The sequence below is a fragment of the Malurus melanocephalus genome, unplaced genomic scaffold (genome assembly GCF_030028575.1).
Source record: "Malurus melanocephalus ecotype Western Australia unplaced genomic scaffold, MMel_1.1 scaffold_44, whole genome shotgun sequence".
Lineage (NCBI taxonomy): Eukaryota > Metazoa > Chordata > Aves > Passeriformes > Maluridae > Malurus > Malurus melanocephalus.
Genome location: NW_026623276.1, coordinates 412,409 through 433,958, shown reverse-complemented (window position 1 = coordinate 433,958; position 21,550 = coordinate 412,409). Strand labels below are relative to the sequence as shown.

General features: G+C 42.0%; 1 protein-coding gene across 2 annotated transcripts in view; it reads right to left on the bottom strand.

Annotated features, from left to right (window-relative positions):
• The window catches only part of EPB41L3 (erythrocyte membrane protein band 4.1 like 3), a 141,386-nt gene that overhangs the window by 41,006 nt on the left and 78,830 nt on the right, over positions 1 to 21,550 (bottom strand). For both annotated transcript variants that reach the window (XM_057364891.1, XM_057364892.1), the window contains exons 3-4: positions 19,539 to 19,736; positions 352 to 456 (exon numbers count right to left, since the gene is read on the bottom strand). In XM_057364891.1, the coding sequence (XP_057220874.1) occupies positions 352 to 456; positions 19,539 to 19,592 (159 nt within the window). In that variant the 5' untranslated portion in view covers positions 19,593 to 19,736. The remainder of the gene's footprint in view (positions 1 to 351; positions 457 to 19,538; positions 19,737 to 21,550) is intronic.

Genomic DNA, 21,550 nt, shown 5'->3' with positions numbered 1-21,550 from the left:
CAATCATCTCCTGCCTATATGTGTCCCAACCACTATTATTAAGCCATATTTTAGTATTATGTGTTTTGCAGTGTATCTCTGAGTGTAACTCTGATTTTCACCTATGACAGTAAAGGAATAAATCATATTAGAAAGAGAACCAGCTGTATGATTAATATCCTTCATGTCATAAATAGCTGAAGGAGAGGGAACCCAGGAAAACACAGCAGATGCTCTTGAGAAGTAGTCACCAAAAACAATAGTTCATACTGGAACTTGGMAAGGAAGATAAAACCAACTTCTGGRTTGTTTGTGACKGTCTGGGGATTGTCTCAGGGAGTTCTTATGTTCACACGCAGTTTTGTGGGTTACCTTTTGGTTTTCTGTGTCTCTGTAYGTTAGCCCAAAGTAGTCTTTTTCCAAAAGGTTCAGATGCTCGCACACTTTGTCAAAAAGCATTTGACCTCTGGAACGTTTCTGTGGGAAATAAAGAGAAAACAAACAAAAATACCATTGAGTAATACATATATATATATATATATATATATATATATATCTCCCATATATAAAGGAATATAAGCATTAAAATAACACCTTTTGTGTCAAATCAGTAACCTCAAAATGATTCAATTCAATGCATCAATCTTTCCAACCTATTGACCTAGAACTTCATAAGAATCTACTGAATGGGGCAAATCCTCTTTTCCTAAAACCTCAAGTCTTCTTGCAGAGTTAAAAAAAAGTCATACATGTCAYGTTTCAACCTCCAATGAGAATATCTCTTCTTTCAGAAACTGMAACTTCAAGAGCATGATGAGGTCATACTTCTGCAAACTTAAACAATTCTTCATGTGCAAGCAGCAACAAACAGCAGTACAAAATATTCCTGGTCATGGATTATCAGAATTGTAAGTGAGGGGACAATCCACTGGAGGAAAAAACAAACATGGACATACTTTCTGCTTTGGTAAGTGTGGACTGATTTCAGGACCCAATTTTGTCTAATACACAGGCAAATGTGATTACATCATCTATGGAAATCACGGAAAGAACCCAGTATCTGACTGGAAACACAGCTGGGTAAAAAACAAAACAGCTTTCCAGTGTCCCACTAACCTTCTTCACTGCTGGCGTGTCAGATGAGAAGACCTCTCACTGTCAACAGCCAGAGCCCTTAGCAGAAGCTTCRTTGTATYTATCATAYTGGACAGTAAAAATTYAGATCATCCTAGYTCTCAGAAATTGAGAAAAARAAGTCCAAAAAACCAAACACAGACACAATCATCCCCTTCATAACCTACACATGACAACTTTGRTATGCATTAACTATGACAAACAATTCAAAATTATTTGGGCCGTATTTATCACAGTGTTTCATCATTGTCTGTTCCCCAAGTGCAATTCAGATAAAGGAAAAAAATCTCCCCACTTCATTCTGACCACACTCATACATAAATATTTATTGATGTCAGTGCAGCATTTTCTTTATCTGTAGCATACACACAACTAAAAGCAGACTGGAAATACACTACTTGCTTCAAAGACAATGCARGCAGTTGACACAAAGGAAGGGAGAATGCCATCTCCAAATTTACCTCTGCTGACAGAGCTGTGCCCAAATTGCACTGCCAGCCCAGCAGCCTTGGCTGGGAGAGGGCAGTTCACAATCCAAGCTGGCACAACTATGCCAACAAACCCATGGAGCCCAATGCTGGCCTCAAACTATTTTAGAAGTGGTAAGCAAGCCAARAGAAAAAAAGGAAAGAACTGAGGGTTGCTGCCTAACACCCAGTGAAAACATGCAAGAGATGACAGAGGGAGTGTTACAGCATAATCTAATTTATGGTATTTTTACTGGCATTCTAATGGTATATTGGAAAGGACACTGGAAAACATCCTTTACATTTTTATCAATGGAGAAATTGAAGCATGGCCTAAAAAGTGTTCTCAAGCTGAGGAAAAAAATAACCAGCCCAGAAGTGCATTACAAGTGTATTCCTGTAACTTCATTTACTGTGCCTTCCAGCATTGTCTGAGCAAACAGCTCCAAGGCCTTGTTCTGCATGTCACATGCTTTCCATCCTGTAAGCAGGAAGCATAAATATGCCTCAGCTCCTTTTTAATGTCAAACAAATGTTTGGTTAATTCTTCACGCTCCAAACTTGAATGTAGGTAATTTGAGGTTTGGTGGTTTTATACTTGATGCTCCCTGTAGAGGACAAGGCGGATGAAACTGTCTTAGTTCTACTGTGTGGAGAGGAACCAGCTCAGAAACCTCAAGCCAAAACAGTCACATTTCTGCTATAAGCAARCAATGCTGCATTTTGCCAAATTTCTTGCCCTCTACTTGTTAACAAACTAAGTAGTTATTCTGAAGGGAGAAAACCAAGGTTAGTTCTGGAGGACACCAGCTCTGAAAAACACTACGTCAGCACCAGTGCACCATYTACATGTATTTGAATTGAGGCACTTTAATGCTCTCTTAATTTTAAGAGTCACTTAAGGCCAACACAGGAGCTGTTTTATGTGGTCAATCCATGCAGCTACACAGATGTCTGCTTTGAGAAATAGTAGCTAGCAGCTGCAAGGTATGGTGTTTTAACAGGGAATTACAGGAAACAGTTGTGCCAGACTATTCTGTAATAAAAACCAAACTCCCAGAAAACCCCCAGTGCTCAGCATTTCTTGTTTGGCTACACTGCAGGCAAGTGAGAGTATCTATGGCAATCTGGAACAATTTTCATGGCAATATACTTCTTCATCCAGTATGAAGGTGCCCAAGTTATTCCTGCGGCATCAGGATATGGGAAAACCCTGCTGGTGGTGCAAGGGACATCAGAAATACAGCATGTAACTGACAGCCCTTTCTGGTCAGGKTCTTCTCTTCACCATCACAAGGTAAGAACTGGTGATGGCTGAGGGGAAGCCTTTCCAGGACCACTTCTCATCCCACAAAAACGCCCATGAAGTGTCCAAACAGACAAGCCTCACACTGCAGCCTCACCACTGCCCCTGAATGCCTGTTCCCAGAYAGAGGTGACCTGTGACAGAAGGGTTTAGAGGACTCTGGGCATTTGGGGACCTGGAGCCACCTGGCAGGAGCCACCCCTGCTGTTCTAATGCAAGAGAAATCCTCAAGCACCTGCATACAGGCAGCAGTGCCACTTTGTACCCATGTGGTGTGAGCAGGCACGCTGTTTCTAAAGCATCATTGCACAGAAACACAGTGAAGGGGAAACCACTGCATAAATTCATGGCAAATTGAGAGATTCCATTTGAAATATATAATTAAAGCATTTGAACAGACCTCTTTGCCCTTGTGAATTGTTTTTGTTTTACTGCATGCCCAAATAACCATGCCATGAAAGGCAAGGATATCATTGCTTTGGCAGGGAGAGAATGGGAGGAGGAGAGAAAGGTCARCTCACAAATTCATACAGCTCTTCAATCCATCCTAAACCTTTGCATTCCATCATTCTGGAGTGACAAGTCTAAGATGATGAAAGATTGACAGTCTGCTGGTTACTGTATTGAATCACATGTATGCCAATCAATTCTCAGCAGTCAAAACAAAGTGGAGTAAAAAAAATTAAAATAGAAAGACTTTGTGCTGTAAAATATTGACCTTGTACACGAAAAGTTCTTTTTTACCTTTTCTGAAAGGTAAATATGGCAAGAGTCTCCATTAGAAATATTCTTAGGTATTTTTCAGGCATGAATGGGATGAAGCAAAATGAGCAGATGTGAAAAAAGACACTTTGCTCAAGCTCTAGGAAATCAAGTAAACAGAAGAGAAACAACACAGAGATTAAACAGTATAAACGAACACAAAGGTCTGGGAGCAAAAACCTTACGTTTWTTCACAGCCTCATCTCTGCAGCTCTATAAAGGCCAGGGCTCTCCCTTGAAGCTGGAATGGGAATAAACAGCCTCCTGGTGAAGTTCCCAGTGAAAGGAGCCAGCAGCAGCAAACTTGGCAAGCATGTGCCTGCCAGCAATTCTCACAAACAAGAGAAAGGACAAGAAGCCTCTCTTCTCACCAGCTTCTYCTCAGTTTTGAAGCTGAGTTACTCCCTCCTTGGGAGGCTGAAGGTCACAAAAAGTTCTCTTGTCCCCTAACTGGCTTCTCCAGAAGTCCATTCTCAAACCTTTCCACATCATCTTCTATTGCTCATATCCCTCCATCATAGCCCCATCCCCTTACAAGATCACCAGACTAAGTGATGTGTTATCACCAGATAACACATTATGTGAACACAGAATGAGGAGTTCAAAAATTAAGGTACTTCCACTTTAGCTCTGCCTGGATAACAAGTTTATTATCAAGTCAATTATTCTCACTGGCAAACATTTGGTTACAATGTTCAGTATTACTTAATGCAGAACAATAATAAGGAAGTTTTCTTTTATTATGATTAAAATTATAAGCTGTAAAGTACTTATAATAAGCAAACATTATTGAAGTGAAAAAAACATAGGTGTTCGTTATCACTTCAGCCACAAAATATGTAGTGTATGATAATCACAGAACCACAGATTGKCTGAGGCTGGAGGGCACCTCTGGAGATTGCCTAGTCCACCCTCTCTTCTCAAGAAGAACCACCTAAAGCGGACTGGTCAGAATTGTGCCCATTTGGGTTTTTAATATCTCTGTGGATGGAAACCCCAGAGCCTGTGTGGGKGACTCACATAGTAAATTTTTTTTCTTCTGTTGAAGTGGAAATTCTTGTCTTTTCTCTGTGCCCCTTGTCTCTTGTTCTGGCAAATGTGTACCGCAGAGCACATTCTGGCTCTGTCTTCTTTACTCCTCCCATCAGATATTGATACACACTGCTAAAAWCCCTCTGAAACTTCTCTTCTCCAGGATGAACTGTTCCAGCTCTCAGCCTTTCATGCTCCAGGGCCTTCACCATATCTGTGGCCCTTCGCTGGACTCTGTCCAGTGTGTTCATGCCTCCCTTGCAYTGGGGAGCAGAATCAGACCCAGCACTTGTAGACTGAGTAAAAGGGAAGGATCCCCTCCCTTGACCTGCTGGTTACATTGCCCAGGATGGCACTGGCCTTCTGTGCTGCCAGGAACATCAGTGAATTTTGTTCACATTGCTGCCATCAGGACCCTGGAATAATAAAAAACCCTGTACTGCAGCAACCAAATGGCAAACCCATATGTTACTGTGCTGTGCTAAGCAACGAGGAAAATTACAGAGAAAGTGAGCAAACGACAACTTAATACAAAGAAGTAACACCACCGTCCTTGTCATACAGGTGCCAGTAAGACTCCAGGAAATTCCTCTGGGAGTCAGTAAAATACAGGGAAGAGATCAGGAAGGTTTCAAACATTATGTGKTGGATGGTGTTTCCCTGACTAGAAGCCAGTTATGCCAGAGGAAAAATTATCAGGATTCAGAACCACCACCTGCAAGGGACAAATTTTATTTCTGTGCAAGGCTGTAGGATTGGCTGCCCCATGCCAGGAGGTACCACCTCTCCAAAAGGTCTTCAAGCTGCTGTGGCTCCCGCTTTGGCAAACCTGCCCTGTCCCTGAAACACAACCATGTGCAGTCTTCCTGCAGGCCATTTTGGCACCCACCCTGATGATGCAGCCTGAGCCTCTCCTGTTGCACTTCACCCTGAATGACCCACTTTTACTTGTTGGGTAACCTCCAACCCACAGGACCAGCCATCTTTCCTAGTTCTGTGCCAGCTAGAGCCATCCATAGTGAGGACCTGTCACCACTCAGGCTTCTCTCAGACAGAATCCAGTCCTCTGTCTAGCAGATTTCTCCCTGGAGGAGCAGTGCCACTCTGGGACTGGTAGCTCAACACGGCCGAGGAGCCTCTGTTCTMAGAGGGTTTCAAAGCACTGGCCAGGCAATGCCACAGCTGGCCTGATGGCACCTACTCACTGCCCTGCTCATGTCAGGGGCCTCTCCAGTCCCTTTGAACCAGCACAGCCATGATACTGGGGTCCCTGTGAATGTCCCCAGGTGCTAAGGGGTTAAACATTGTGTACCTGATCACAGGGCAGAGTGTTAGTCTACTCTCAAAGCTCTATTTTTGCTCACTARCAGTTCACCTTCCTCTCACTGAGAGGGGAACAGGATGAGGAGCTGAAGAGCAGCAAACATCCCTCTCTGCTTCCTAGAAATGAAAACTATTGCAGCCTCCAAAGTGACGCACTTTGGGGCGGTTCTATGTTGGCATTCGATGCTGCAGTCTCATGTGGGTGCAGAACGCTGAGCAAGGGCTGTCTGCAGCATGGAATCAATTACAAGAGATCACATTCAGACCAAATTCTGCAGTGCTAGGGAAAACACRAAGTGAGAAGAGAGTTCCACAGCCAAACGGCTATAACAGGATCCATTTTTGCCACCAATAACCATCAGCTCCACTGCACAGCAACCGCAAGGTCAGGACAGCCCCATGAACTGAAGCTTCACTTCCCTTTCTGGTAGGTCAAGGAGCACAGAAAAGCTGAAAACAGTATCACAGCTGTGGACCTGGATTTTAAATGGAAAGAGTTTGCATGAAACTTTCTGCAAAAATATAAATGCAAATGACCTTGCTGCTTTCCTCAGAAAAGCTGCCAAGCTGTCAGTAAGCAATGTCACACTAGTACTAGCCTGGCACACAACTCCACACAATTACTGTAATAACTCCAGTTAGGCAGGATCKCTGGAATAAGGACAAACAGATCAGTATCATGAAATCCCGGCACGAATAATTGGACTCGGACTGATGCTGAGGTTATCTGGCTCACATTCCTAATTAGCATTTGCACTTTCCAATGGATCTCAACAATGCACTGTGTAAATGTGTGGGCTGGCTCTAGCCTTGCATGCTGTAATGTATTTTGGCATGTGACTGTACTGACCTCTTCATTTTCCCACCTTTTTTTCTGGTGGGGAAGAATTAGCTAACTTTTTTTTTCATTTTCAATGTTTTGGGGTTTTTTTATGAAAATAATTCCAGTTGTGCCCAGACCATTGATATTATTTCATTTTTCTCTTTCAATTTTAAATTACTTTTTGCAATTTAATTTGGTTGGTATTTTGGTTTTCTACACCTTTGTGCAAACACAATGAAACACCTGCACAAGTTGAAGTGTATATGGCAACAAATAAGTAGCATACACAAGTTTCTCCATCCCCACATTGCAGCTTCTGCAATTATTCTTGCAACACAAACAAGTGAAAATGATTAACTGGTTGTCGGGAATACTTTGTACTCACCRCAGAGAGCACTCTCATCACAAAATTCCCCCAGCTGAGTCTGTGAGTCGCTGAATTCCAGTCTCCTGACAACACGATTTCTCATTCTTTCCTCATRAACTACCCAATTTACACAAAAAAAGCCAGATCCCAGGAAAAAACAACAAAAACCCCAAACAACAATACTTCTGCAAATACTGCATTACTTGCAAGCTAAAGATATCAAGCCTCCAAGATMACTTTTGTATCAAGAACCSCATTTCTGGGGGAAGGATATGAACWTCACATGTCATAAATTAACATGCATAGGCAAGTATGCATATATATTAATGCAAATAGTATCTGCATACAAGAGATGTGAATTTGGAAGTTGATGTTCATTGTGGTCCAAATGTAGAGAAGCTTGTGGCCACTTCATGTTGCTTCTCCATCTACAGAAAGTCAGGGATTCTAAACTCACACAGTCGGTCTGGCAAGGAGGACATTTTTATCTGAGAATGAAGTAATAATAAACATACTGTGACATATCCCATATGTTTCCTGAAAAGAGTTTGAGCTTTGTCAAGACACAAAGAGCTGAACTGAGAAATTCTAAAAGCTGATCATTGAACTTTAGGTCAGAAAATTTTCAAACACAGAGAATGTGTTTTTTGAACAAGTCTTGATTGAAGCCAAAAGAAAGAAAGAGCCATGTGTTTTTTTCCCAAGGAAGGTAAACGGAAAAAGTAATTCTGAAGAAGTTTAACTTCATTTCACTTCTCCACATTTGTAACTTACATTTTCAAAGGATTTACTCTGTCAGTGTACTTCTCCACAGTTTCTCTCCACAGGGAAAAGATAAAGCAGAAAGGTGAGAGAAGATAAAAGAAATCCTGAATTTCTTAAAATCTATAATTTCTCAACTGAAGTCCCCAGCAAGATGCTAGGTGAGGAGAATCCAGAAAAAAAAAACCAGGATAGAGAATCTTTCCTGAAGTCGTCACTGGCAGAAAATCAGCAAGTTTTCCTCTGGTTTACTGAAGTAAACCTCAAATGTGCAATGTGTAGGATAAAAATGTCTGTGAGCATAACATGACTTAACCACTGGAATTTAGGCCTCTAAATCCCCGGCCGTGCTTGTGGAAAATGGCGCTGGCAGTTTCAGAAGCACCAACAACAGTTAATTCATTTGAAAGTTCAGTGTGCTGAGAGTGGTGTTCTAGGCATTCCACAAAACATTTTCAAGWGAGCAATTTCTGCTAGAGAACAAAAACTTTGCTGAAGTTAGTACAGCACTGTACACCAATGACAGAGGTAAAGACATACAGTGAAAAAGCAAACAACAAATGCCCTATTCCCCTCTCCCACATGGATAATCAGAGAAAAACTTAAAAATGAAAACTAACTCATACTTTCTTTTTATTCCAACTATTTTGTTTCTTGGAAAAAAAAAAAAAAAATCCATATAAGCAAAGAATTACTAACTAATGGCTTAGGTTGGAAGGGCCATTGAAGATCATTTAGTTGCACCCCCTGCCATAAGCAGTGACACCTTCCACTAGATCAGGTTGTTCAAAGTTCCATCCAACCTGGCCTTCAACACTTCCAGGGATGGGGCATCCACAACTGCTCTGGGCAACACCAGTGCCTCAGCACCCTCACAGTAAAGAGTTTTCTCCTAACATCCAATCTAATTATTCCCTGGTTTAGTTTTAAACAGTTCCCYTTTGTCCTATCACTATCTGCCTACATAAAAAGTCTCTTTCCCTCTTTTCCAGACTGAACAATCCAACTCTCTCAGTCCCGTCTTTACAGGAAAGGTGTTCCAGCCCTCTGAGATTCTTTGTCGCCCTCCCCTGGATGAGGAAGAGATATAAATGTTCAAAATGCAACATGTAACCATTAATTATAAATGTTCATAAATGTATCCCTAGGATGGACAGAATATTTCCATCCAGTCTGCAGCAGTTCACCAGCATTGGYAGGAGATACTGACCAAGACATTTCTGCCACCCTTTCAGGATGGAAAGGGAAAAAGGACACACTCCAAGAAAAGAAAAGGTTCAAAGCAAAACACACTAATTTCTTTGGTTCCCATAAGTTTTCCATACTTCAATGATAAGCCATATTTGGAAATGTCCCAATATTCCAGATACTATCTACTGAATAAAATATTTAGCCAAAAGTGGGAAGAACTAAGAATTAGGCAATTTTAGAAAAATTATGCTGAATAAAAGCTATATTAAATTTTTTTTCCCCTCCGTTATGAAACTACCTCTTGCATGGGAGTGCTTTTCCTGAAAGCTGCATATCGATATAAGCTCTCCAACTGTTCTATTTCTTTATTAACTTTTTTTTTTTATATGGGAACCTCCATAGAATGTCCCGGTAGGTGWCTAATATAGAGTAATGGTTTGAAATAAAACCTGCAATAATATTTTGCCTATCTATCTCTGCCTTTTAATCTCAAAYGCTTTCCTATATTGCTCTGCACATATAAATGAATGCCACAAAAGGGAACTTAGAGTAGATGAGAAGGTATTTTAACATACAGTGATGGCTGATCATGACCCTTTTTACCCCCATTATGGTAGCACTATAATCCAGCAACATTGATATTTATTGAAATATACCACATTGAAATGTATTACCATTCCTGAAAATAACCTTTTCTATCAACCGCTAACCAAAATTTAGATAAACAGATAAACAGTTACACACCTGCAGCAAATGTCAATGACATTGTATAATATGACATAGTTTTTATCAGGGGCAACCTTCTTTAATGCCGTTTGAGCTCGCAATCCCAAACAGCCAGCACTAATCTAAAAAAACCCAGAGGACTGCTAAATCCCAGTAAGAAGATTGGTGACCTAGTCCCGATTCTGGCATCARACCAAATTAGGGTTTTTGCCTTCTACATCAGCAGCAGAGATCACACCAGCACTGGCACCACACAAGCTCTAAGTGTACTGACGGGTGCTCCCCACAGTTTGCATCCTTGGGAAAACAGAGAGAACTCTGCTCATGCCAATACAACCACGAGAGAAAATAAACACTGTGGAGCATGTTTGTATTTGTGCAAGTGTGAGAGCTGTGTCTGCACGTGCACAATGGCTACAGAAATACCTGTCAAATGTGATAATTTTCAAATGCATCCTWAGTGCATCAACAGAATGCATACTGTATGAAGCCAGGTCTGCTAACAGCTTACAAGCACTACTCTCCAATAAATGAATACAGAAACACAACGTGGACACAATTCCTCAATTAGAAGTTCTTTTCTCAGCACAGTCATTAGCTTCACACATTTGCTAAACCATGACACAAAATAATGAACAGTATTCCATTCCTGAAGGCTTTTTGATGGAGAAAGTAACCCCCAGCTCAGCTTTCTTGAGAGCACAGATTGTTTGGGCTTGGATTTTAGCAAGACATGCAGCTGATCCATTGGCTTAATGCCTCCTGATTGCCCTACAGCCTCCTGCAAGACACTCTGCAGTAACTCAGGAAGGTCTCTGGGGATTCAGTACAGCAGCTGAAGCTTTCCAGTGGTGGCTATAAATATTTTCCTTATTTTACCTATACTTGGACAAAATCAGCRAACATTCATCTCTCCTCATCTCACAGGCTAACTAACTGTGCACAAGCCTGATACCAACACAGCAAGGGGAACCAATCACTACTTGTAATATAAATAGTCCCTAACATAAATCAACAAAAARCAACCATAAACATTTTGTTTATTTTCAGCTGAAAAAAGCTGTACTGCCAACATAGTCCGATTTACAGAGTAATCTTGCCATATGAATTTAAAAGCCACAGAGCTCTCTCTGACCTACATTGCCAGCCTGGAGTGAAAAAAAAAAAAAATACACTGCACAGAAAGATGCTCTTGAGGCAGGAGAGGGAGCAGAATGATCAAGCTTTTAGATTTGGGGTACCTTAGATGGTATTACACCATCAATGCTTGGGTTTTCAAGAAAACTATTTTCTGAAGCCTGTTCTCAAGCTACATCCAAGATTTATCTACTTCAGATCAAAACCATTTCTGCCAGAGTGAGATAAAGTGTGAGAGACAGACCTTGCTGCCTATCAACACTTTGCTTTGCAAGCAGATATTCACCACCCAATCTTGTCTGTGATGTTTTGTTCACTGTATCAACAGACAGGGATAAGAAAACATAAAAGCAGCTCGGTGCTGCATGGGGCTCAGTTGGAAAAAAAAAATCACCCATATGAGGCATTAGGATTTTATACAAACTAATATATTTAGAGGATGATAATAAAGGGAAGATTTACTAAGTTTGGGTCTGGAAATGGCAATTCTTAATGTTAACATGGGGACAGCACCTATAAATTGGAGCAACTAGCAACAGAGTTGATGATGAATTTACACAGGTTGGATGGGAGCTGGAACAAGTAGCAGGCACTTTAGTGACACAGAAACAGGGCAGGAAACATGACAAAATCCAGGGAGACTTGGCAGGAACATGACTGGGCATGAAAATCAGCAACTTCTGTGTTGGTTGGGTATGGGGTAAAGGGGGGAATGGACACATTGTCCAGAAACAGCAGAAGTCTTCAAAATCTGAGTGTCCACTTGGAAAATGGAAAAGGCAAAGCCTTTCATTCACTCTATGTGATTTATATTCCAGTCCTTAAAAAAAGGATGCAGAGGTTGGGTGCTGGCTGCTCTAGGCACTCCAGTAAGAAGCTGGAGTCTCTCTGGGGCAAAGACCATGCCAGGCAATAAGCCAGGAGAAGAAAAACATGAAGGGACCGATGCAGTGTCACCCTGGTGAGGCCATCAGCAAGGATGGTGACAAGGASAGGACTCCTGGAGCCAACACACCACTATCTGGGGTAAAAGGCAGGTGGAAAATCATTCCCTCCTGGGCTCTTGCAAACAGATTAGCCAGCAATGAACAGTGCAGTACCTCAGTTTGAGTGTGCATGACCAAACCCTGTTTTTTAAAAACTTTGCCAGATGGAGAATAAGCTCCTCTTACCTGGCTCACGTCCAATTGCTGCCCCAAGGGGAGGGAACCGGAGGCAATATTTCAGTAGGAAGTCTTCAGCTAACCATTTATTCCCAAGAATATGCTGTTTCAGGGCAGTTGACAAGTATTTGTCAGTGTAGATGGACCCCTCTCAACAGTTCTCAATGTTATGAAAATTGACTGTCAGCTCCAAGGTATCAAAATAATTATTTTGGCCTGATAAACTCAATATTTCCCTGCACAAATAATTTTCAGAAACTATTGAAAAAAACCCAGTAGATAAGTGGACTGACAGATGTGAGGAGGATGTGCACAAAATTTTACTTTTTGGGGGGGGGGGTTGTTTTTTTTTTTTTTTTTTTTTTTTTTTTTTTTTTTTTTTTGGTTGGTTGGTTTTTGTGGGTCTTTTTCTTTGTATCTTAAGCTTCTGGCATTTGATTGTGACCATGTCCTCCGCTGTGCCAAAAGGGGTAATTGAAAGTCCAACCTGCTGTTCACTTGGTGCAACATCTAAAGGAGTGGCTTCATTTTAATTCTTGGTTCCTCGTTCAGTCTGTAAAATACTTGCATTTTAACTGGAGTAAATATCTGCCTAATCATTTMGGTGTCTCCCTACCAAGGTTCTAAGAGACCTTCTCTCTGAATACCACATGACCCAGATATTCCCAGCCATGAGAATCTGTGGGGGACCTGAGCCACCCCTGGCAAGGCAGAAATGCTCCAGCCCMACTCCCTCAGCCTTGTGGCATTTCCAAAAGGCTTAGCTCAACCTGTTTTGATTCAGCTTTCTTTAATTTCAGTGAAATAAGAATAATAATCATCATCACTAAAAAGGAGCCCAAATATTTTTATTTTTGTTTCAATTACMAAACTGAAGGGAAGGAAAAACCTTTCTCTGCTCAGCCTCACAGTTGATTATTATGAGCTGGATTAGCATTGGTGCTGATTTCCAGATCATTGTGCTTCTTGAATTGGCAAGTATTTAAACTCATAAAAAGCTGCCTACGGTATTTGGAAAAAGCAAGCCAGAGCTGTATCTTAACTTTATTCAGCTGAAACATATTCAGGCAATACTCAGACTCCTACTGACATGTGTCAGGTAACATAGATCTTAAGTGAATCCCCTGGCTAATCCAAGTCAGCCCTAATTACAGGGTCTGGGGACAGAAAACATGCTGTGTAACAGCAATGATGYCTCTCAACCCAGTCACTTTTACTGAAACATGTCCCGGGGAAGGAACAAAACCCAAAACAAAGGTCTTCATATTAAATTAAGTGAAATGTAAGCATCGAGTACGTCAAAAGGAAAAGACTTATTAAAAAGATTCCCTCTTGCATTCAGTAATCAGTTTCACATGTAAAGCCATTTGCAACAGCCTGTGTGGAATTCATTAAACAATTAAAACGTGCAGGGGGTAACCGAAACTGTATCCTTCAGAACGCAGAGTGGATCTTATTACAGAGGTTTCCTTCCTGGCCTTAGAATCTACCTCAAAACGGACCAGAAATTTGATGTTATTAAACTCTGTGAGTGAAAGTGGCTTGCATGTCCACACAGGGAAACTCCCAGGGAAGAGTTAGCTCGGACACTGTGTAGGGAGGGGAACCATGGGGCCATGCATTCCCCSACTACCCTACAGAAACACAGGAGGATTTTTCCTCCAGAGGGAGTCTTACAGGTCAGGAAAAGCAGCACAGACTGCCACCACTCTCTTTCACTTCTGGCAGAGGTGGCAGTGCAGAAATAATTCTGCTTGTTCTCAGCTCTGCAAGCCTGTCCTAAGACAATCTCCAATGACTTATTTTTTAAGGAAGCATCCTTGTATTCTCCCTTTTAACAGGAAAATGAGAAATTAATGCAAAATGAATTAGAGAATCCCTTTATTTCATGTCCMTTTTGTCTTCAAAAAGGAGTATCAGTCCGTATTTGTGCAGGGCAGAAAGGCACCAATTCACTTCAGTCTGCTTCTGTCCATGCTACAAATCCTGGTTTCATATGGATGAAAAGAAAACTTCTTGCTATTTCAATTCAAGTATGCCACTCTGATGTCACCTGAGGATGCAGGGAAACCCATTARGAAAGTGGGGTCTCTACCAGGGAGGAAGGTACCAGAGGTTCATTACAAGGGCATAGCAACAGCTATAGCATGGGACACCCAACATGGTGCTCAGGCTCCCTGTGGCAGCACAAATGAGACAACTGGAGTTAAAAAGCACCCATACACAGAGTATTTTTACCAGTCCACTCCTACCTCAGCTGACCCTCACTCGGTCAGACGTGGGGTTAACAGTAATACTTTGTGAGATGTTGTTTCTCCATGCACTGTGCAGTTTATCTGAATCCTACGTCAACTTGCTCTGCTTGATGTAGGGCGGCAGAGATGCCCCAGACAGGCTGCCACGGAAACATTTGTTTTCATTTACTGGTGGTCTGCATGTTAAGAAAGTCTGAGTGGTACAGGAATGACGAAAGAGCATAAACTACCAATGGGCTCAGGCAGCTGACCCTYTCAAAATGAAATCTAATTATTTCACCATTTATTGAGACAGATTATGTTATAGCTTTCTGACCACACGCTGTGAGTAACGGCAYGTATATGTTTAGGGCAGAAACAAATTCCAGCTTGTTTTAGGATGGCAATTTAAATTAGGCTGTGKGTAACAGACAGCATGACAGCTTGTTCCACTTGCATCTTTTAATTAAAATGCAGTGGTCTAGATAACAGAAAATTGAAATGGGGCAGAGATGGGCAAGAAGGGAAAATAATCCTACAAAAAACATAATTGCACTATAACATTTGAAAACTTCTATTTAAAGCTGAAGAAACTCAGAAATAAGTTATTTTTGCTTGTTTTCTTGAATCTYAGGAAAAACCTGAACTAGCGTGTTCATTGTCTTTTTCAAGGTTGAAATTAATTTGCAGTCTTGGATCTTGCTCTCTCTTTGGTTCTTCAAACCAACAGATGCAAAGCATAGGTCTAACTACCTTAATAGAGAAATCTTCAGCTGCCTTTTACAGTGCAGTTTTGGCCACAGTTTTGGCTTTGTATGCTTTGACAATCAGCATTTCTGAGCCTGATGCTGTCTGGGAGAGCACAATGAGCTGCCCAAGGAGAAGCACTGCTAGAGGGGTGGACATCTCGGTGGAAGGCACTGCTCTGCATCCCTCGGAACAAACTGCACTGATTCCTGTTAACCAGTGCCCCTCGGAAACCTCCAGGGTCTTCATAACATGGAAGAAAAACACAACTGCCCTGAGGCTGTTTTTCTTGGCAGAGACCCAGCCACAATGTCTGCTCCAAAAGCCAACAGCTTTCCCTGGGGAGGGGAAGCACCATTAGGTGGTCATCCCAGCTGGGAAAGGAAACCCCCCTCTGAAATAAGGCTGGCACTACCATCTGCAGGCTTCTGGACCAGAGCAGCACTGGGGGTGCAGATGGCAACCCCGGTGGTTTATGGTTTTGGAGGAGGATGAATGAACAGGTTGGGTTACCTCCTTAACCTGGTTTTGGCTTGKAATGTCTTACTGCATGAAAGACTTTCTGGGTCAGGACAGAGAGAGCACACAGGCAGTAACACTGCAGGGCCTCATGGGAAGGCTTTTACCTGGCATTTGCTTAAGATCCTTTCCCCGAAAGGAGACTACATTAGGTGACCCTGTGTTAACCTCAGCTTTGAAGTTAGCTCCASTACATTTTCCCTCACACATCTCACACAACATGAAAAAGCCCCGGCGTCACGAATGCAAAGCACTGAATGTGAAAGAGACTGAAAGATATAGCAGCAGACAGTGAAGATGCTCGGCATTAAATATGGAATAAGGAAGGGGGGCTTCTGAAACAAAGGACASCAAGGGCATAATGGATTAACCAAATTTGCCTCAGAAGTGTCTCAATCTGTGAGTACGTGCCACGCYGGCTGCCAGGTCATTAACGGGATGAACACATAATTGATAAGCTGCAGGTTGCGCTCTACTGGAGAGCAATAAGCTCCTTTAAATTACATTAATATTTAACATATATAAAAAGCATTTGTCATTTGCAAAGCACTTCAYAGAGTAACTGATGGATTCTATAATGATCCCCAACTCCCAGACTAGGGAATGCAATTCTGGAGAGATAAATACCTGGCCCGCATCCAAATCAAGATTCATGGACAGAGTTATTATTCTAGCTCAAAATTAGGTTTCTAAGTTTCTGGTCCTTCTAGATTACATTGCTTTGTASCCTTCAGTAGGCAGAAGCATGATACACATGAAGCTGAAAGGCAGGAGCCGACAACACAGGAWGACATTTCTGACTCACATCTAACAACTGTCACATCCCTATCCTGGGTCACTGTCCACTCTGAAAGATGCAGTTATGTGGGCCGAACACAAGGAATGGAAGTACTAAATATCTGATTACCATGTGTTGCCAGTCCCTCTCCCTTTTCTTTTAAAGAATTCATCTTTGGGAATTTACTGACCTCCATAATTTGTTGGGTGCCTCATCATACTTTGTATTTTACATAGATATAAAAAAGAATGGAAATTAGCTCCCGTGCCTCCAGCATGGTTTTAATAACACCAAAATGGTGGGTTCAATCCCTGTATTAGCCATTCACTTTAGAACTGGACTTAATGGTCCTTGTGGGCTCCTTCCAACTCAGAATATTCTGTGGTTCTGTGAAAACTGCATGGCTTTGTGTGCTGCTCACAAAGAAGAACATATATATATATATATATATATATATATATATATATATATATGTGTGTGTGTGTGTGTGTGTGTGTGTGTGTGTGTATCTACCCCCATATAAATTGGTGCAGTAAGTTGACTCGAAGGTAATCCTTAAAATATGATAGCATTTTTTAAAAATATAATAGAGTATTTCACATGCTGTAGCACTGATTTTCTGTGTAACAGACACAAAACTCTATTACCCAAAATTTCAGCAGAACTTCACCTTCAGTTTCAGCAGAAATCACCTACATGATTTCCTGAGATGTCTCCTGAGACAGACCCTCAGTTTCCCTGCTGACAACTCCCTTTGTGAACATTTTTTACTYCTCAGGAGAAAAAGCACAATGAAAGTCACATAATTTCTCTTGGCTGGACTCAGCATCCTTTTTGCTKTAGCTAAACTTCGTGCACATAGGAAGGGAACTCCCTTGGGATCTCCCAAGAGTTCCCATGGGCTGGAGTGAGCTGTGCCAGAGAAGTACCTGCAGTTGTACCATCAATATACAACAGACTGATAACACCAWCTAGGAAGGATGCAAAGCCTGAATCACCCCGTTTAAGGTATGTAAATTTATTCATCCCTCCAGCTGTGCTTGTTCCCTGAAATATTTGTTCCTCCTAACTAACTTTGTTTCAATGCACCCCATGGTTTGTTCATCATCATAGCCTTACAGCTCTGTCATTTGAAAATTCATCCTTTTAGGAGCTCTATTCTCATCAATATCACATTCTGCCTGGGAAGCCTGAACATCCTAGAAGCACTAAAATGATTACTGATGACAGTCAATACAACTCAAAAATATTTCAGCAATGTAAGTAGAAAAAATGCATACAAAACTTATATTGGACATTATTCAAGAGCTATTCAGAACTCACAAAGCAGAGARATCTGACAAGCAATAAAACATGATGGCTTTCATATGCCAGCATTTTGCACTTCAAGAGAACTCAAGTTTAGTGAAAGAGTGAAACTTCCTATAAAAAAGTATTTTTCACAGCATTTTTTTGCATAAGTGGAAATCTAAGATAACAAATCTCCCTTTCTGCTACATCTTAGATTCCGATAAAGCTCAGCCTGCKAGACAAGATTTCCACAGAAATCTTATTACCAAATAAGATTTGCTTGATTRTATTCCAAAAAGTGACTCACATTTTACAAGCAAGTGGCAAAGGCTGAAATGAGTTGACTCTTGCCATAAAAGCCAGTATGAGTCATTCYTCCAGCTTAATGGCTCTCACACTAWCCCTGAGTGACAAAACTGAGACTGCAGGTCAAGAAATGACCACTTAATAGTCACAAAGGATGTGTCCAGAGAGCTAGTCCTAGACTGAAGGAAACAACATGGGACTTGGCCAGTGAAAGTAAAAGATACTTGACAGCATGGGCTGCTAAGTTGCTATAACAGTAGTAAAATACCAGCTTCTGTTTGCAACTCACTCCTAGCATCACAAAATTTGACCCAAAAATCAATAAGGTTTTTGCTCACCTGCCACTCTACAAAGCACTTAAAATGAGAGCAGCTGAAGGACAAGCAGGCTGAGTGCAACATGACTGTAAAGATGTCAYGATTTGGCTCCCAGTCAGGTACTCCTTTCCTCTGCCCTCGTTCCTTCTCCACGCTCCTGTGGATTTCCCTTTCAAGCCTGCAGACTATTTCATCTCTGCCTTTATACTCTCCTGTTCTCCCCAGGTGGTTTTTCTTCCCCGTGGCTCCCCACAGTTAACCAAAGCATGGTTGGCTTTGCCAAGCCCTCCAACACACATCCTTCCTCTGCAGCCTCTGCTCAGCCTTGTCTTGTGTGCATGATTTTCTGACCTAAAACAGGACAGGCTTGTCCACTGGCCAAAAATCACCTTGATGCCAACAACTGAATGGAGAAAGGGTCCACCCTGAGATGCTGAATTTTCTTGCACTTACTTTGAGATGCTAGATGTGCTCATTTTCACTTTTCTGGGACCTTCTGGAGCTGAAGGCATTCTGTCAGCATGGGCTGCCCACAGGCACAGACTGGCTTTTAAATGAGAGCAGAGCAAAGACCATCCCTCCCAAAAGTAGGCTCCTGTTGGAATTTCAGCAGGGAAGGCAAGCTTCCTTACAGAAAAATCCCAGCATCTCTCTGCTAGTAACACTCAGACACAGTTATGATCCACAGACATCATGGAAAAGCACACAAAACTCTCCATTCTCACTGYTATTTGCACCTGACATTTCCCCCACTTACCCAGGGCGTCTCTCATGCCTGCACTAATATCACAATAGTCAGAATTACYGYATGGACAATGACTCAATGGAAGCCKCAACTCAGTAAAGYACCAAGGAAAAGAAAAKCCCAGTGGGATCAAAAYCMTTCTTTGTTTATGGGCTTTGTTGGCCATMCTTTGTTTTCTGCATTCTGCTGTGGCATGTGCCAACAGCAAATTAATCGAGAGTCTCTGGCTGTTTTGGGGAGTGCTCAGAATCCCTCACCTAGCTCAAATCTGTGCACCACAGAAAACCTCCAGAGAAAACAATGAAAATATCTCTGTGCTTGGCACTGGTGAAATATCAGGCCATTCATCCTTTTTCTTAAATTAGAAATATAATTTCCACCATTTACCTGCTGACAGGATGAATAAAAAAGATGACAAGAAGCCATTTACCTCTACTTCGCACGCRTACTCTGATCCATCCAGGAGCGTCACTTTGCATTGCATATTTTTCGGTTTTTTGACGATCTTTAGAGGAGACTTGGAAAGTTTGCTAGATGAAGATTTTTGAGAGAGCTTGTCGTCCTCTAGCTGCTGATATTCCTGTTGTTTTGCACTCGCAGCAGCAAACTCCTGTTCTTTYTCTGTGGCCTATAAAGGGGAAGGAAGATACTTTTTGAAATGAGATAAACCAATAACGCCCTGCGGTTCACTGTGCATGCTGCACCCAAGCATTTAAGTGAGCCTTTTGTGGGATTTGGACAAGAAAGCCCCTGCTGTAGGACACAGTCTTTACTTGAAAGATTTYCCATATTCCTCCCAGCCCTCCCTTCTCTCTCCAAAATGTACAGAATACCCATGAAAGAAGGACATTAATGAAAATATTTTAAGGCGTCTACTTTTTCCATGCATACAAAATCCTACTTGGACTTCCTGGACTTAWTTTTTTTTAGTGTTTTGGAAATACTGAATAATTAGTAATGTTGTTGACTAAGCTGTCCTACAGCTTCTTGATGTTACTTTGAAGTCAATCATGCAATGTTCCCATGGTGTCAYACAGAATAGAAAAATGCCACCAGGTTTGCACCAGTTTTGCTGTCAGTGAGAAAACAGTCCCTGAATGAGGGCATGGATTCCCCCTGAAGTGTGAATTTGTAAGGGAATGCTGACGGGCCTGGGAGAGTGAAAGGCTCCCCAAGCATCCAAGCAAAGGGTTAAGGAAACAGGATAGAAGTGAGAGGCCAAACAACTTTAAAGTGCAGCTGGCTGGCTAAATGGACAGAAAGTACARGATGAAAGGATGAATTTTGCTCAKGCTGAAGAGATGTAGGTGCCATTTSAAAGACAAATACACACAGAGGAGAGGGGCAAGAAGTGATGACCATGATTGCTTTTGCTCAGGTTTATCAGAGGGTCGGGTCATTTGAAGTTACTSTGATACAGCACGGCCCACAGCCCTCTCCACAGCACTAGATGAGAGCCAGAACAGCTCCACAGTGTTTCACCCCTCCTAGAAACCGCACTGTGCTGCAGTCATTATCCTTCTCATCAGTTATATCCCTGATAGAGTCCAAACAAAACCTCTACAGGAGTGCAGTAATACCTTAGCTAAAGCTTAAACAAAATAAAAACATCCTTCCGTTATCTCACTACAATGCAAAAAAAAAACCCAACCTGCTCTGCCTCTGAATTATTTCAGTGTAATAAGCAACAAGCATTAGTGGAAATATATTGTAAATTAATCCTCCAAGTCTGTTTCCATTCATTATATATAATAAACCTTCATGAGAATGAAGCAAATCCATCCAAAGGCTTTAAGCTTCTTTGAGACCAGAACAACGTTGCATCACATAACCTGAAACAACAGTGTACTTCTAAATCACAGGGTACTGTCCCTGAGTGATTTCATTAAAACAAGCCCTAGGTCTCCCCTCTGCCTTCAGTGCATGGGGGGAAGGAGAACTCGGGACATGGCTGTAATAACAACAGCACTGGCTCCTGACAGAGCCCCAGCAAACAAAAAGGGGTGAGGAAAGACCCCACAGTCCTTTCCCTGCCAGAGAGGACACAGCAATCGTCTCCTGGGCTKCCCTGGATGGGGAGATTGGAAGAAATCATCACTTGAAAGACAGAAAAAAAAAAAGAGCTGCTTTCAAAATCTATTATGTCCCCTGAGCCATGCCTGGACTCAGGAGCAGCCCAGCACCACCCATCTCTTCCCCCCATGCAATGAAGGAATTTCTCCTTCCAGCACTTGGACACCAGCTCCGTGCCAGGACATCAAGATCCTTGCATATTTTGAAAACTGGCGGGAGATGAAGGCCCAGGGTACAGAAGTGGATCAGCTGTTTGCTGAGCATTTAACACTCCCAGCAGCTGTGATGAAGAGGGAGAGTGTCCCTGGAGTCACAGCAAGGCTGGAGGCCAGCTACCCCTCTACCACAGCCACAGCCAGCTGGCAAATG